Source organism: Microcaecilia unicolor, chromosome 3 (assembly GCF_901765095.1).
Source record: "Microcaecilia unicolor chromosome 3, aMicUni1.1, whole genome shotgun sequence".
Lineage (NCBI taxonomy): Eukaryota > Metazoa > Chordata > Amphibia > Gymnophiona > Siphonopidae > Microcaecilia > Microcaecilia unicolor.
Genome location: NC_044033.1, coordinates 350069049 through 350087568, shown reverse-complemented (window position 1 = coordinate 350087568; position 18520 = coordinate 350069049). Strand labels below are relative to the sequence as shown.

The 18520-nt window shown below is 45.2% G+C and overlaps 1 protein-coding gene across 1 annotated transcript in view; it reads right to left on the bottom strand.

The window, feature by feature from the left end:
* NCOA7 (nuclear receptor coactivator 7) overlaps positions 1-12254 on the bottom strand; it is a 382797-nt gene extending 370543 nt beyond the window's left edge. The window contains exon 1 of the mRNA XM_030198488.1: positions 12025-12254. Within this exon, the coding sequence (XP_030054348.1) occupies positions 12025-12074 (50 nt within the window). The 5' untranslated portion in view covers positions 12075-12254. The remainder of the gene's footprint in view (positions 1-12024) is intronic.
* Positions 12255-18520: the final 6266 nt, after the last annotated feature.

The following is an 18520-nucleotide window of genomic DNA, read 5'->3' as shown; positions in this document are numbered from 1 at the left end:
TGACGGATTTACAAATAAGTTCTACAAAACCTTTAGCAAGCTAGTGGCCCCTATATTATTGCAGGTCTTCAATTCTTTAGAAACTGATGCGGGATACCCACAGACATGGAATTTAGCCACCATTGTGATAATACCGAAACCAGGGAAGGACCCGCTACAATGTAGTTCATACAGACCAATATCCCTATTGGTAGTAGATTACAAGATCTTTACTAAAATCTTGGCAACACGACTACAAAAATGTTTGCCACAACTAATACATGAAGACCAAGTGGGTTTTATACAGAATAGACAGACCTTTGATAACATTAGAAGGGCCCTTTTTATGGTACAAAATGCACAGCTTAGCAAGACCTCACTCTGTATACTGTCGCTTGACGCTGAAAAAGCTTTCGATAGGGTAAATTGGTCTTTTATTTTTGCAGTTATGGAACGAATGGGAATTGAGGGGCGATTTGGTAACTGGCTTAGATTGATATATAATGAACCACAAGCCGCAGTACAGGTAAATGGGCAACTCTCTCAAACATTTCAACTCCACAGAGGCACTCGACAGGGGTGTGCCCTATCCCCGCTGCTCTTCGCTCTAGTGATGGAGCCACTAGCTATGCAAATCAGAGACCACCCAGAGATTAGAGGATTCAAGTGGAGGGGGCTAGAGACAAAAATTTACTATTTGCGGATGATATTCTACTCACCCTGAAACACCCTCTAGTGGCCTTCCCGAAATTGGGACAGATAATTCAGACCTATGGGGCAGTGTCCAGATTTAAAATAAACTTTGATAAATCCGAGGCTCTGGACATAAACATCCCTGAAGAACAACTACACCAGCTACAGACACAGTTCCCCTACCGTTGGGCCAAGAAATGCATTAGGTATCTGGGGATAAATATTCCACGCAGGCTGGATGAGTTGTTTACAAATAACTTCCCAGATAAAACACAAGAACTGTTTAGAGAACTGGCGAGATGGGAGGGACTTACTTTATCTTGGATGGGGCGAATAAGCGCAGTAAAAATGGTATTCCTCTCTAAACTTCTCTACTTGTTTATGGCTCTACCCATAGATTTACCGAAGGGATATATACGGGGCCTGCAAAGGAAAGTGTTCGCATTCATTTGGAGAAAAAGACTCCCTCGGGTAAGGAGGGCAGTAATGTACCAACCACGAGGGAGAGGAGGGAAAGGAGTCCCATGCTTGCAGGCATACCACCAAGCAGCCCATCTTAGGATTCTGTCAGTATGGTTGCAGGCGGAGACTAAGTTGGGGGAGGAACTGGAGCGAGGCTGGTGGGGGGCGGTCCCGCTGAAGGCGGCCCCGTGGGTTTCCAAACAGAAATTAGAGGAACTCATAAAGATTAGCCCGCCCCGCTGCGATGGCCTTTAGAGGTCTGGAGCAAAATCAGAGAAAAGTTCTTTCCAGGGCACATATACTACACCCACATGTACCTTAGATTTGCACCTGAGTTTGGGCCCGGCCAACTGGATGAGTCATATATAGAATGGGAAAATATGGGATTGTGCGAACTGGGTCAAATGTATGAGCCAGGACAAAGGGTCTCGTACACTGAGCTGTGCCAGGTACACGGGTTGTCCCCCCTACAGGCGTACCAATACATCCAAGTGAAAGATTTCATTAAACATAAAGCAGAGGACGAGTTAAGTCTAACTGAAACCCGATTAGAAATAGGAATGATGGGGGGAGGAGGCCGAGGAGGGATTTCTAGGTTATATCAGGCACTTTTGCTGCACGACTCACCAGTGGACTACTACACTGCTAAATGGGAAGCGGCAATGGGGGTATCCCATACACCTGATCAGTGGGGCCAGGCGTTCAGATCCCTACTCCAGGTCTCCACATCTAGCGCCCTAATGGAGAATGGGCACAAAATTCTCTATAGTTGGTACTACACCCCTAGTCGTCTGGCACAGATATATAAGACAGGGTCAGGGCTCTGTTGGAGAAATTGTGGGGCCCAGGGGGACATGGCTCACATCTGGTGTGAGTGTGATATTGCACATCAGTTCTGGACAGAAATTGTGACATTTTTGAATAAGTTAGCGGCTGTAGCATACCCTATACAGATGGACCATTGCCTATTACACTTCAAACCGCTGGGTGTTAAGTCAGCTATACATCGATTTGCTACTCAGCTGTTTGTGGCCAGCAAGCTCACCATAGCGACCGCCTGGAAAAAACCTACCATTCCAGGCCTCCCGGAAAGTGCTCCTGAGACTGGATAATGTGCGCTTGATGTCCAAGCTGACAGCTATTCGAAAAGGCAAACTGGCCCAATACCACAAAGTGTCCTAACTCTCATTTGTTGTTTGACTTTTTGTTATACATATGCGGGGGGGGGGGGGGGGGGGAGGATATCAGTGGGGGGGGGGGGGAGGTTTAGGATCTTGTTGCACTGCATATATATGTTTTGCTATTGTATGATAAAATCCTAAAATATATGGTAAAAAAAAAAAAGAATATGCTTTGAGCAACCACTTTATTCTTTGACATATGATACATATCTAATATCTAAATTTAATAAAAGGTATTAATTGTGACTTTTATTTTTATTTATTTATTTTTTCTGTGTGTTATCAGACAATTATGGATTTAAGCTCCACCCCTGGCCCCACCCCTAACCCCGCCCCCTTAGCTTCCCCAAACAGTTGGGCCACCAACCGCCTAGGAACTCATTCACTCTTCAACACAGCATTATAGTTTTAAGACTTTCAAACATTATGGCACTTAGCTGCTAATTCCCTAAGTGCCATAATGCTTGAAAGTCTGTGATTGATATTGTCAACAACCATGGGGGGGGGGGCTCCTCTTCCCTTCAGAACAGAGACACACAAACAACACAGATGCACACATGTATATAGAGAGTGGGAAGCATACCATAAGCCATGCTCTCCAAGCTTTCCTAACTTGCTTTTTTTCTGCTTTTGTTATGATGGTTTTCATGATTATGAGAAAACAGAGTATGTACTGTTATATCCTGCCCTGTGTGCTTTGGGGAATCAGTTATAACTCTTTGTAGTTATTTTTAGGCCATACCTCTTGCTCTATAAACTCTGGGGACCACACTTTTATAATAAGATGATCCCCTGCAAGTCCATTAATGTGTATACTTGGGACTGCTTCACTAAGGCCCTCATGATCAAAAGCAAACTCAGGCGCTAGAGGCTGTTAACGCCATACTAGCGCCAGAGTTTGCAGCCGACCCATGATCAGAGCCCTCGAGCGCCTGAAACAGCGCACTCGAGGGCTCTCAGCGCAAGTAGCATGCAAATGCATGCTAAACAGGGCTTCTAGCGCAATTAGCTTGCAAATGCATGCTAATCGGCACTTAACGCATTCATCCCCAATGATCAGCAACCAGCGCGCCAAAGATTGGGTTGCTGGCCACAGCAAAATCAACGCCAGCTCCGAGCTGGCGTTAGATTTTGCGGATCATTGGGGAGGAATGGTGAGCCCTGTCCAGCATGTAGTTGCATGCTGGCAGGCCTCCCTTCCCCCCCCCCCCAAAGCAAACGCGAACGGGGGGCTGGAGGTCCGGTGGACCTCTGGTCCCCCCGATGATCCCCCCCCCATGTTCACGGAGGGCTGGAGATCCGGTGGGTCTCCAGCACCCCCACCCCCTGAACCCACAGAAATCCAAGTGGCCACCTCCCGAAAAATGCTGTCCTACCCTCCCACCCAGCGACGGGGGAGGGGGGGCTGGAGGATCGGTGGGTCTCCAGCCCCCCAAACCCCCACAAATCGTTGATTGGCCGCCTCTGGCCAAAGGATCGCCCACACGGTGATGTATCGACGGGGGTGGGGGCTGGAGGTCCGGTGGACCTCCAGCCCACCCCAACTCCTCCCCCCCCCCCCCCAGCGTTCTACTTAGATTCCCTGGTGGTCCGTGGTGTGGTGTCGTGAACCCCCCCCCGACCCCCCTACCTTTTGTTGGAGGAGGGACGCAGCCTGCCTGCCTCCCTCCTCTTCTAGTCAGTAGACGCTCAAAATGGCGGCGCCCCGCCCATTGCATCCTGGGATGCGCTGGGCGGGGCTACAGACCATGTAAGGGAATCGCTCCCTTAGCAATTAGCATTCAGAGCCAGCAAGCGCATTATTACAGGCTCACCGGCTCTGATCATCAGGCAGGAGCAAGCACAGGCGTTAGTAAGGCGCAATTGGCCTCTAGTGCCCATGTTTGCTTCTGATCATCGGCCCATTAGTTATTCTCATGCGTATTTCATTTTCATTATTGTAAATTCTGCTGTGAAATCTATTTATTTGATATCTGTATCTTTCTTAATGATTGTTATATGCAGTAACACCCAGGAGCTTATTTTCAAAGCATATTGATGTCTCAAAACGCACAAATGGACATCCATGTGCTTGAAACGTCCAAATACTGATTTCGCAAAGGCAGAAAAGGGATGTCCAACAACGCAGTATGTCCAAATAGGACATCCAATAGTGATTACTGAATGGGAAAAACCATCCAAGTCTAAAAAGAAGGATGTCCTAAATTCGACCCGTTTCAATCATGTCCAGGGTACAAAAAGATGCTGACCACTGGAAGGATTTAGGCATGACACCTCCTTAATCCCCCAGTGGTTGCTGTCTCCCTCCCCCTCCCCTGAAAGTGAATCTGAAAGGGGATACCAGGGTCTATGACAGATTCAGGTATTATGAGCATTCTTAGGAAAATAGGAAGCAAGTTTGAAGAGTAGCCTAGTGGTTAGTGCAGCGGGTTTTAAACCAAGGGACCCAGGTTCAAATTTCACTTTAGCTTCTTCCTTTTTTTTTTTATTGTGAGCCCTCCAGAAACAGAAAAATATCTACTCTACCTAAATATATAAGCCACCTGCAAGTTTGAAGGCTATTGAAGTGGTGTACATTCAGGTACAGTAGGTATTTTTCTGTTCCTAGAGGAACAAAATAAGAGTTAAAGTAGGATTTGAACCTGGGTCCCTTTGGTTACAGCCCACTGCACTAACCACTAGACTATTGCTCTGCTCTTCAATTATGGGCTGCTCATGTCTTTGTCAGTGGGCAAACTTACAAAATCAGCAAGGGATCAAATACTTATTTCCACCACTGTATATGGGTGTACAGACCCCTAGCAGTGGAGAAACATAGCAATATTTGTTGTCTTGGTACAGTGAATCACTGACAGAGACATACATGGGTTAATTTTATAACAGGGCAACTATGTGAAAAGTACAAAGCGTCGCCTATGTTAAGCCTATTTTATAAAGGCCACATAGGCATCTGTGAACCCTTAGGCTCCCAGAACCAGCCCCAACATTGTGCAAATGCCCATGCACAATTGTACACCTTCTCTGAAAAAGGTGTAAAGGTGTGCATGTACCCTTCACACACATATGTAAAGCCCTTTTCTGCATGTAAATAAAGTTTATCCATAAAAAAGGCATTACAAGATTACCCCTGTAATGGTTAGATATATTATCCCATGTGGTTTAACTTTATTATTCTTTCCAAACCAATAGAATGATTGGCAATCGCTCCATGCAAACTTCCTCTCCAGGTCAGATACAACAGAGGTACAAACACAAAATACACACACTCAAATACGCAAATGTAGCAAGCTGCCAAATGAACATTTTGGGTCCCTGCTCCAGACAGCTGCCAATCAAATCAGAAAAGCGGGCTGTCTATCCAGAGGGCGGCTACAAAATTGGTCAATGGTCTCTATCATAAAGCGTATAGGGATAGACTTATTGACCTTAATATATATACTCCGGAAGAAAGGCAGGAGAGACGGGATATGATACGACGTTTAAATACCTCTACAGGAGGTGAGCCTTTTTCAAATGAAGCAAAACTCTGCAATAAGGGCACACGATGAAGTGAAGAAGTTATAGGCTCATGAGTAATCTAAAGAAATAGTTTTTCACGGAAAGGGTAGTGGACGCGTGACATTGCATCCCGATGGAGGTGGTGGAGACGAGGACTGTGTCTGAATTTAAGAAAGCGTGGAACAGGCATATGGGATTTCTTGGGGAGAGGAGGACATAGTGGATGCTGAGGATAGGCAGACTGAATGGGCCATTTGGCCCTTATCTACCATCATGTTTCTATGTTTCTATTCTGAGAAAGTGGCCCAATAGCATTGAAGCTTAGGGTTCTGGAAGAAAATATTAAACTCTAAGTTCAGGAAAGAGCTTTGGGGGGTTTTTTTCCCCAGGAGAGAGGTCCAGTAAGGACAGAATGTAAAAAACTGTACTGTTGGGGCCCATAGAACCATTGATTCCCTGCTCATGTGTCTAAGGAAAAGGAGAAATAAGCACAGGGGTTGCCAGTCTGATACACAGCACCAGGGGACAGGCCTGTTCCCAACAAGACTGAACTAAACAGGAGTTGCCATTCTGACTCACAGCTGCTCCGAGGCATAGAGTGCCACACATATAAGAGGAGGGACTGGTCATCAGGCAGATCTGATTCTGATCCTTCGAAGGAGAGAGTAACAGAGTGAAGCTGCTGTCAAAGATAGCCCTTATCAGGGAAAAGCCCTGAAAGCTAGGAGCAGTGGAGCTAGTAGTTGCTGATGCTTTAGAGACAGGAGATAAGAACATAAGAATAGCCATACTGGGTCAGTCAAAGGGTTCGTCTAGCCCAGTATCCTGTTTGCAGTAGTGGCTAATCCAGGTCACAAGTATCTGGCAGAAACCCAAATAGTAGCAAGATTCCTTGCTACTAATCCCAGGGACAGAAGTGGCTTTCCCCATTTCTATCTCAACAGGAGACTGTGGACTTTTCCTCCAGTAACCTGTCCAAACCTTTTCATTAACTGTTGTTACAACATGTTCTGGTAATGAGTTCCACAGCTTAACTATTTGTTGCGTGAAATATATTTCCTCCTCTTATTTTAAAAAGTATGACCATGTAACTATATTGAGTGATCAGCTATTTATGCTTCTTGCACTGCTCCCCCAGCTCAGGAAGTACTGAAGGGGTTTTCCTATTTTGTTTACTCATGATAAAAATGCTTATTATTCCAGGACAAGAAAAGTAGGTCAATTTACCTATTCTGAAAGGGAAAGAAGCACTAGGGAACCTTGAGCCAAAAAGAAGTGATAAAGTGGAAAAAAGTGGGACTAGAACATAGGAGATCTGTTTGCTTTCCAAAGAGAGACTGAAGACAGTGAAAGACTGTGCTTAACTCATGCCCAAAAGCTAAAATACGTCAATGAAGAATCAAATCAGAGGAGAGAGACTACTGACCAACATAAAGGCTCAGTTCAGGAGATTAAGGATTGTAACAATTATCCATCAGCAAGGAAGTGAGAAAGAGAGTTTGAAGCAGAATACTGTTCAGAGGAGAACAAGCATCATCAATCCATTGAGACTTTATAATTCTTTTTGTTACTACTTCACCTTTTATTGTGGACTACTTGCCTTATTGTGGTTTTTTTTAATCCCTACTTCTGTACATATATACTTGTACATTACTGGAGAGTAAGGGAGTTGGAAATTAAGGGAGTTTTATAATAAGTAAGAACAGTCTCCCAGTTCCCCTTTTCCCTCTGAATTTACTATGCCTAGCTATTAATTTTTTAACTCTTACTAGTCTGAGTGCAGTGTCAGAGAGCGCATTTTGGCCACAGACACCATTAAATGATGCACCAGCCTCTGGGGTATCCTTCAGCCCCACTATGACAGGTTCACTACACATACATAGAGACTGGCTGAAAAGAATTCCCTGAGCTGCTTTTTTTTTTTTGTTAAGTAAAAGTTATTTTCTCATTCTGCTGCTTTCCAGAAATGAGAAGACATCTTCCTGAGCTCCAACTCCATACAGTGGCAGCTTGATAAACAGCAATCTCAGCAGGACTTCGCTCACTGTATTGGGAGCCAGTTGTAACAGATCCACCCTCACTGGTCTATACCGAAACATATAGAGGGAAATTCAATGACGGTCGCCCAAAGATAGGCGCTAAGGGCCAGATTCTATATAGAGTGCCTACAAAATCAGCGCGGTAAACATTTCCACTTATGCGTATTCTATAAGTGATGCCTAAATTTAGGCTTCGTATATAAAATATGCTTAGTTAATATCCCAGCGCTTAAAACAACACACGTCCATTTACACCAATGAAAACGTGGCATAAATCCCGGCACATAGATTTATGTGCACTAGGCCATATTCTATAACAACGCGTGTAAATTTTGGAATGCCCACAAAACGGCCATTTCCCCACCCATAGCCACACACTCCTTTTGAACTGCACGCTTTAGAATTTAGGCGCAGTTCATTAGAGCTTAGTGAGTTATGCACATAAATTCGAATTATTGTCAGTGCTTTTTATTGCTTGTTAAGTGCTGTTAAATACGCTGATTGACTTGTTAAGCCAATTAAGTTATGCGCATTGTTATAGAACACACCTGAAGTTTGGCGCGCGCTATATAGAATCCAGCAGTAAGTGCAAATTCTAGAATGGCAATTACATACCTAATTGCCGTTCTACAACACTAGCCTAAGTTCACATTTTTGTGCCTAAATAAATGCACAAGCACTTCCGCCATTGTGGATTTCCACAATGAATATGTATGAGATCTATTTACATGCAATGGAAGCAGTGAATGCAAACAGATCTCATTCATATTCAATGTGGAAATCCAGGCTAGGTTGTGGACCTCGAGGACTGGATTTGAGGACCCCCTGCCAGAGGGGATAATAAGTGACTTAAGAGTGCAGACGCAATTTTATAAAGACATATGGGCAGACACGCTACCATTATAAAAAATTAAATAGCAACTCTGTGCTTATAGATTACTTCAATTACACTTAAGGAGTGAGCAAATCAAGTCAAATAGGAGCCTCAGCAGCAACTAGTTTCACAAAGGACCGTATCCTGTGACTTGCCTGCATCATCATCAGCTTCCATATGTTATGACTCTTAATCTCACAGTGTTTCGCTTATAGAATATATTCCATATAAACTTTAATTATTTGAATTACCCCCGCTGTGCAACCAAGCAACTATTTAAAATAGTAAACAGCCTACTGCAAACCCCACAATAGAACCAGCCTTCCTTCCCAGTCACAACTTACCAGCAATGATTTTGCCACTTACTTTGCCAACAAAATTAAAGGTCTCCATCAGGACCTACAGACAGTCCCATCAAAGCTCTTACTAGCTAATGAAGAGTACACTCCCTCTTCCCCACTATGCACAGCCATCTGGGATTCATTCAACCAGGTCACAGAGGAAACTCTTGAAAATATCCTGAAAGGTCTACAGCCTACAACCTGCCCTCTTGATCCCTGCCCAGCATAGACTGTACAATGAGCGAGCACAGGCTTCATTAAAGAGGCCACTCAAATTGTTAACTTCTCTCTTATGGAAGGGCAGCTGCTAACAACACTAAAAAGGTGCACCCCTTACTGAAAAAGAGGTCACTGGACCAGGACAAGCTCGAAAACTACCGACCAGTCTCTAACATTCCTTTCCTGGCAAAACTTATAGAAAGGACAATCTGCACTCAACTCAACAACTGGCTAATTGAAAGTAATTGGCTAGACCCATGTCAGTCTGGCTTCAGACCTGGGTACAGAACAGAGACAGCTCATGTGTCCATTCTTGATGATCTGCATAGAAACCATGACAGGGGCTCTGCCTCAATACCAGTGTTGCTCGATTTCACATCAGCCTTCGACACTGTGGATCATAATATCATGCTTATAGGACTGGAAGAAATAGGTATCAGTGGCATAGTATTTACCAGGGGCATAGGTAGATGGGGCCACGGGGGCATGGGCCCCCACAGATTTAGCCCTGGCCCCCTCTACTTTTGACCACCCCGCCACTTTTGATCCCCCCTCCCCCGCCAGGTACCTTTGCTGGCATGGGTCCCCAACCCCCACCAGCCAAAGTCTTCTTCAGCGCCGGTCTCCGGCGCCCTCGCTGATCTGTTTCTGTCAGTCTTGACTCCTGACACCCTGTGTGCACGTCCTGTATGTAGCCCCGTGCAGGACGTGCATGCAGGATGTCAGGAGTTAGGACCGACAGAAACGGATCAGCGAAGGCGACGGAGACCGGCGCTGAAGAAGGCTTCAGCCGGCGGGGGTTGGGGACCCCGCCAGCAAAAGTACCTGGCAGCGACGAGGGAGGGTCGGCGGCGGGAGGGGGGGGGTCGAAAGTGGCGGGGGGGGGGGTTCGACGGCTGGGGGAGGCGGGCTAAACTGTGCCGCTCCACCTTGGGCTCTGGACCCCCCTCCAGCTGAGGTCTGGCTACGCCCCTGGTATTTACTTGGTTCAAATCCTATCTGTCAGACAGATAACAATCAGTTCTGTTCAGCAACAGCACATCATTACCTTGGGCACTGGACTGTGAGGTGCCACAGGGATCCATACTGTCACCCATTTTATTTAATATCTACTTCAAGCCTCTGGCTGAGCTGCTTAAGTCAATGGACACAAAATTCTACATCTATGCTGACAATGTGCAACTACTCATACCCACTGATCCAGATCTACCCACAGCTCTGAGTAAACTGACTGCCTGCCTAACCGTAACTCAGAAATGGGCAAATAACAACAACAAACTTTGCCTGAACCCAAATAAAACAGAGATTCTTTGGGTACCAAACACAAGTGGACAAATACACAACTTCAAAATACCTTTTGGGAAGTATGAACTCCCCCTAAAATCACAGGTCATGAATCTTGGGATACTGCTAGATTCATCACTCACTTGTATTCCACAAATTCAAACAACCTTCAAAAACTGTCTCTATCATCTACCGGAGCTACGAAATATCTCTCCATATACTGAAAAGACGTATCTGACCACAGTGGACCTCAGACAAAATGGGCCAGAGTACTTAAAGAATAAGTTAGCCCTTTACACGCCTTTAAGACCTCTAAGGTTCTCTCAAGGATCATTCATCACTATCTGTACCCCATCAAAAGAAATTGTACAATGCAATACCCACCAGTGAGCCTTCTCAGGAGTAGCCTCCATGCTCTTGAATTTACTCCTAGAGGGGTTAAATATAACTCAAGACTACCACTACTACTTCAGAGGAACCAAGTGAAAGCCTGGCTCTTTTCCCAAGCCTTTAATACATAGGGTAACTTACTATACATTCATTCTGTACCTGGACTAGCATGCTACACACACTGAGGCTCATTTTCAAAGCACTTAGCCTCCCAAAGTTCCATAGAAACCTATGGAACTTAGCCTCCCAAAGTGCTTTGAAAATATGCCTCACTGTAACTTAGATCAGTTCCATATCTCTTGCTTAACTATACAAAGAACTTGCCTTGATTTTAGCTAACCATCAAATCATCCCAACCGACTCTGTAGCATGCATCTTGTTCCCATCATAAATCTGCTCTCAGTCCCTCAGCTATATGATAAGCCATATTGTATAAATTCTTTAGCATCATAGCTACATGTTGAATGCTCTAATGCATGCTTATTAGGTGCTTCATTAGTATTATGATAACATTGTATTATATCTTTGGCATTTGAATTCCAGTGCTGTTAAATGTGTATATTTTTTAATACTGTTTCACAGTAGTTCTATTATTACGTCTCAATTTACTGTTTTCAAGTTTACCTCATTTATTGTACTTATGTTTATTCGTGGTTATCTTACTATTGTAATGCCGTAAGTTTTATGTTAAACTGTACCTGCTGTACACCACCTTGGGTGAATCTCTTCATAAAGGTGGCTAATAAATCCCAATAAATAAATATCATTGCTGAACTATTTAACATTGATTTACTTTTATAAAACAGTCACAACATATGCATCTTGACAGCCTTGGTACCCTGTTATAAAAATTACTCCCCACATTCTGAACCACAGAAATGTAATTTTGAACCCCTCAGTGGGCACAGTATATTGATTATATACTATACTGTCTTTCCATATAGCACTGAAAGAGGCAAGCCTACTTCTAGTAACAGAATCTGGGAATTCTCCATTTCTCCAACACTGAAACAAAGTTAAGATTGAAAGTATTACTGCATGGGAACAGCCAGAGGCATACTTACCGAGCAAAATACCCCTGCCTCCTCTCCTTCTTCTCTTCCTTAGTGTCCATGGCCCCCCCGAGGGAAAACTGCAGAGTGCTAGGGTCCTCTCTTACCCTCTGGTTTGGATCCGTTTGTTTTCACTGTCTCATCTCTGCTCGTTGCCCCCCTGGATCAAAAATTGAAATGAGGCAAGTTCAAAACTCAGACAAGGAGAGCTGAACACCACTCAGGGTAGGGTAAGGCTGTCACACAGCTCAGCAAGCCAGGACAGAGATAAAGTCTAACTAGAAAGAGCAAGTCATGTGCTGCAGACATTGCCAGGAGGAAAAACAAACAGGAGCAAGTTCAGCAAATTATCAGTGTGCAGTAGATGTGCAGGGAGGTGGGACCAGAGATTCATGAGCACTTACTTTAAATAAGAGAAACATACAAAAGGACTTTTACCTCCTTCGGCAGTTTCTAAATACTTAGGGCCTATTTTTAATTGTTCTATTGTAGCGGGGTCTTTTTCAGGGGGTTCTTGGAGGTAATGAGTGCCAGAAACTTTTCTGTTACTTGTTAAATTTGACCCGTGGTTCTCAAGTATTAATGAAAGAGTCCAGGCTCTGCAAACCCCAGATACACACGTATATATAGAGAAAGAGAGCACCCTCCCCTCATGGAAGAAGCAGTGGCTTCAGCCAATAGTTCAGCCCTGCAAAATATGGGACATACAGGCTAAACAGGCCAAGATATCCAGACAACAAAGGAAGAAAAAAAATGTTTAGTTCTCATTTAAGGGTCCTTTTACTAAGCTGCATTAAGTGCTAACGTTCTTAACGTGGCAAAAGTACGCTGCATTAGTTTTGGCATGTGTTCACGCTAACCTCGCGGTAATTACTATTATTTTTTACCATGTGCTAACTGGTTAGTGCACGGTTAACACGGGCGCCTTTACCACCACCTAAATAGGTAAGTGTTCCCATAGTAATTTTTTTTAAATGGTCACATAATAATGCTCACATTAGTGCACGACTACTAATGAAAAGAATAGAAAAAAGGCTATTTTACAGCTAGGGGAAACATGGCCTTAGCTGCAGGAAAGACCTGTGTAAGAGCGTGCTACAGCCAATTCTTACTGCAGCTTAGTAGAAGGACACCCCTTAGTGATCGGAATATAGCAACTTTGGGAATCTGAATGTGTAGCATTTCTGATATCTTTGTATTTTGCACAGTGCAGGAGGAAATGCATTTCTGTTTCTATTTCTCCAGTAATGTTCTATAGGTACAGAGTCCCGTTCAGTTTTTTGTCTGCACTTTGCTACTTCTACTATGTGGTCATTTATTCTGTAGTTCATAAGGATCTAGCTACATTTGCATGTGTGATCATGGTGATTTTTTTGTAAGCATGTAGTTTCTGTAGAGGGATTTGTAGCAGTCTAGCTTGGTCTTTTTTCCCAACAAGCAGTGTTGTGTTCTAGGAACTACAATAAGGAGAAATTAGGTCTTACCTGCTAATTTGTTTTCCTTTAGTCCCTCTGGACTGGCTCAGACTTCTACCTCTAATGTGTGTATGTATTTCTTGGACTCGTTTTGGTTTGGTTTTTATAGTTTGCTGTTGTCACGAAGAACTGCTTGGTTTCTTTGTAGTTTGGTTTTTCTCTTCATTAAAAACAAACAAAAATTTGTGAGTCATTGCCTGTTTATCCGCAGGTCAGTAATACTTGATGTATTTCATAAGTGGCTGTTGCAGGGTTTGCCAGCTGCACAGGTGACACTCTTTTCCTTTTATCCTACTATAGCTTTGTTATGAGTCTAGCTGAGGCTGAGAAGGGGTCTTATTGGCTCTCACAAGAGTCAGTCTCCACCTGCTGGTAGGCTTGCACAACCCGGATCCGCACACCAGGCCTTGAAAATCCTCCAAGTCCTAACATAAGCAAGCAGGGTAGACTGACGAAGAGAGCAGAGCATTGGTGACAATCACTTTTGCCAAGTAACCTCACTTTCTCAACCAAGCCCTCTCAAGAGCCAAGTCATAAGGTAAGATCAAGCTGGATCCAGAAGAGCTACTGGGCTACTGAAGTCCCTCTGACTCCAGAAGCCTCAGTGCTAATCCTACCACCAGATGCATCAGATCAGCATACCACGGTCTCCGCGGCCAATCTGGAGCTACCAAGATCACCAGGACTCTTGTGAGCCTCAATTCTCTGAATGATGCAACTCAGCAGTGGCCAGGGAGAAAAGACATAAAGGAGACCTGAAGGCCAAGGATGAATGAAAGCACTGATGTCCTCTGAGTCATGATCCCTTCTGTGAATGAAGAACCACGCTGTCTTGGCATTGAGACATATTGCCATAGCATCCATCACTGGTACACCTCAGCAACTGATGACGCTGTTGTAAGCCATGGGACTGAAAGACCATTCTCCTGGATCTATCACTTGACTGAGGAAATCCTTCTGGACATTGAACGTCCCTGCCACATGAATTCCCGAGTTCCAACAGATGACTCTTTGCCCAGCTCATGAGAACAGCCTTCTCCTCCTCCAACTGGTGACTCCTCGTTCCTCCCTGACTATTGATGTAGGCCACTGCTGTCGCACTGTCGGACAGAATTGTCCCTCAATGAGATTCAGAAATGCGAGTGTCACGTGAATCGCCTGGTCTCCAAAAGATTGACAAGCGTGCCTCCTCCTGCGACCAGAGTCCTTGTGCCAGCTGACCTAGACAGTGAGCTCCCCAGCCCCTGAGACTGGCATTGGTGGTCACCACCATCCGCTGAGGAGGATCCAAGTGCACCCCCCTGGAAAGGTTGGACATCCGGAGCCACCAATGAAGACTCCTGCACTCCACTGCCCTGAGAGGCAACTTGACTCCCAAGGAATCCAAATGAGGACACCACCGGGACAGAAGAGATCGCTGAAGACGATACATATGCACCCTGGTCCAAGGAACAATTTCTATGGACGCTGCCATGGATCCCAAGACCTGGAGATAATCTCTTGCACTCGGAACTGACCTCCAAAGTACTCAAACCTGCTCCTGCAGCTTGAGAATCTAGGACTCTGGAAGAAAGACCCAACCTTGAAGAGTGTCAAACGACACCCCCAGATAGTCCAAAAGGTAGCACACGAAACTGATAATGCTTGCCCAAAACTGCGAAGCGAAGGAACCTTTGGTGCATCTGACGGATCGGGATGTGGAGATATGCCTTCATCAAGTCCAGAGCTGTCAAAAACTCACTGGAGTGAACCATTACCATGACAGAGCAAAGAGTTTCTCATGCAAAAACCAGACACCTTGAGAGCCCGATTTACACCCTTGAGATCCAAAATGGGTTTGAAGGTGCCCTCCTTTGTCGGCACAACAAAAATGAAATAATGACCCATTCTAATCTCCGATGAAGGCACCGGATAAACCGCCTGAAGACGGAGAAGCCTATCTAGAGTATTCCTGACAGCCCTCACCTTGACTTCAGAACAGGGAGACTCTACAAAGGAGTATGGCAGGTCCTGCACAAACTCCAAGGCATACCCATCATGAACGACTTTGAGTACCCATTGATCAGAGGTAATCTGAGCCCACGTCCAATAAAACTCTCTCAACTGAGCTCCCGAAGGGATTAGAGGATGGGCCCTGACACTTCATTGGGAAGGTCAACCTTAGGATTAAGAAGAGGATCCACCGTCCCTGCCTCCATGACTAGAGCCATGAAATGGCTGGGACCATGGAAAGAAGTGAGACCTCTATGTGCTAGCCAATCTCCCTGATCTGAAGGACTGATCATGTCCATGGCTCCTACTGGACAAAAAAACGCAACCTGCAAACCTAGGATGATCTTCCAGAAGTCGTAGCACCTTAGACTCACCAAGACTCTTCACCAACTTGTCCAACTCCTCTCCAAACAATAAGGTGCCCCCGAAAGGGAAATTTACTAAGCTTGGATTTAGAGGCAGGATCTATTGACCAGCCTCAAAGCCAAAGAGACCAGCAGGCAGCCACCCCATCTCAATCTTGGCGACTTCTCTGTCCACCAGGGTCAAGCCATCACTAGTTCTATCCAAGACTCTGTCCGACCACCAAAAACACACCCTGGCTACCAAACTGCCGCAGACAGCTGCCTGAACCACCAAGGCTGAAACAGCAAAAGCATCCTTCAAAAAAGAGTCTCTATACGGTGATTTTGAGGATCTTGGAGAGCCGTGCCGCCATCTATCGGCACTGTATTCCACTTAGTAACCACAGAGACTACAGCATCCACAACTGGAGGCTTCAACAATGCTCTTTCCCGATCCAGGAACCAGATACAGATGGACCATGGACCTAGCCAACCGAAAGGGGGCATCTGGTACATCCCACTGGGCCTGAACAATATCCCTAATGTCCAGGTGCATAGGAAAAGATCTACCAGATTTACAAATGCCCTTTACCTGGGGATTCACCTTATGCAGCCACCACCAGTTCTTTCTCAAAATTCAAGGTAGAGGACACCAGAGAAATTAGCTCCTGCAAATCTTCTTTGTGAAACACCCTCATCACCGAGGGATCCTCACCAGGAGGCAGCTCATCTGGAGAAAGAAACTCCCCCTGAGCCTCCTCGAGAGCAGCCTCTTCCCCGAGATCTTCCATGCCATCATCCAACCCAAGCTCTGGAGCAAAATAATCCATGGAACCATCCTCCTCCTCAAGGTCCTAGGAGACCTTAGGTTGTTTAAAACTGTAAGGAACTTCCCAGAGAGTCCTTACCCGGGGAATCTTCAGAAAGGGGTTTAGCCTGTTTAAAAAGAAAGGCCTGATACATGGCAAGCACAAACTCCAGAGGGAAAATCCCGCTGGGGAGCCTTCCTTGCACATTCAACTGACTGGAAGCAGCATCAGAAGACTGTGAGGGCTGGTCCCCCACTGGCACAGAGTGCTGATCTAAAACGGCAGCGGTTCCCACAGAAATGGGAACTGCGGGCTGGAGGAAGAAGTCAGATCCGACAATGAAGCTGCTAGCGCTGAAATGATTGCTGAACGAGGCATTGCTGAATCTGTTGGCAGTGAAACACCTGACAACTCTGCAACAGTACAAATCTTACACCCCCCCCCCCCCCCATACCGTGGTCAGACCTCAGAACGGACAGACAGGACAGCATCACAGCTTCTTGGCCATGGCAGCAAGAACATGCACCACCTGCACTTCTCCTCAGGAAGTCAGCTGCCTGCAGTGCACCAAAGAAAAACGCCAGCACTGCCCAAAACCAAAAGAAGCCCTGCTTAGATCATTCATACAAGTTTTTAAAAAATGCTATTTAAGCAAGAATGAAAGCGCAGAGCTTAGCATGACTGTCTCCACATGGCACTCCAACACTCTTCCCTCAAAGGGGTCGAGGCTCCAAAAGCACCATCTCACCAGAAGGCCTCAAGGGACCTGAAAAGGACAACGAGCAATGGGGGGGGGGGGGGGGACTCGGCCGCCCGAGTGTGGCACTCCCTAAAAGAGAACCCTCTTGGGCCTCAGCCTATGACAGTTAACTAGGGATACCTGGAGCACAGTTGCCAGACTAGGAAAACCCAGAGAAGGGTAATAAAAGAAAGATAACAGGAGAAAGAGTCTTTTTTTTTTTTTTTTTTTTTTTAAGGAAGAGAAATAAGAAAGAAGACAAAGAATTGAGACTGAAGGGCTCACCACCTACCATCTGCTGGAAACTGAGAATACCGAGTCTAGCAGAGGCTGAGCAGGGGGTCTTATTGGCTCTCATGAGAGTCAGAGTTCTCAGTCTCCACCTGCTGGAAGGCGTGCACAACCCATCAGTCATTTTCTGGGTTGGTCCGGAAGGATGCTAAAGAATATATGCAATGCAGCTTTTTCATAGACTCCATGGCCAGTTACAAGAGACCTGGATAAGGTGGGGGTAGGTCCTTCAATGGTCACCCTAGGCCAATGGTCACTCTAGCCCTGCATGTGAGTACTGGCACCTTTTTTGCTAGAAAAAAGTACTTTAGTATAATATGATATGTAATTTAATAATATTGTAATCTGCTTGGACCATGTATGAGGACAGACAGAATATAAATGCCATTATTAAATTAAATCTACTTTTTCAAACCCCTTTCTGTGTGTATGGCATTATTCTAGAAAAAAAAAAAACAATAATGGCATCTGGGTGCCCAGATTCCGTTGCAGAAGACTAGTTTAAACATCAAGCGCACCTTGCATTTACACCACCCATGAGTACACCCCCTTGATTTTACATGCTTTGCAACTTATGTGCAAGGTGAAGAGCTAGTATACTGTATATTTATGCACCCAATTGAAATGGTATTTATATATCTTTGTCAACAAATCTCAAAGGATGGATTTTACAGCTTAACTACAGACTGCCACTGTTCTACAGCAATAGGTATTATTACTGTGCTTCCCAACCACTAACTGGCAGTACATGTGGCCGCTAGTAGCAAGCTGCACAGTTCAGTCACTAGGTGTAAGCCTATACAGCAACCATTAAGAAAGCCATGTAGTTCAGCCACTAGGTTTCACAGCTGAATTTAC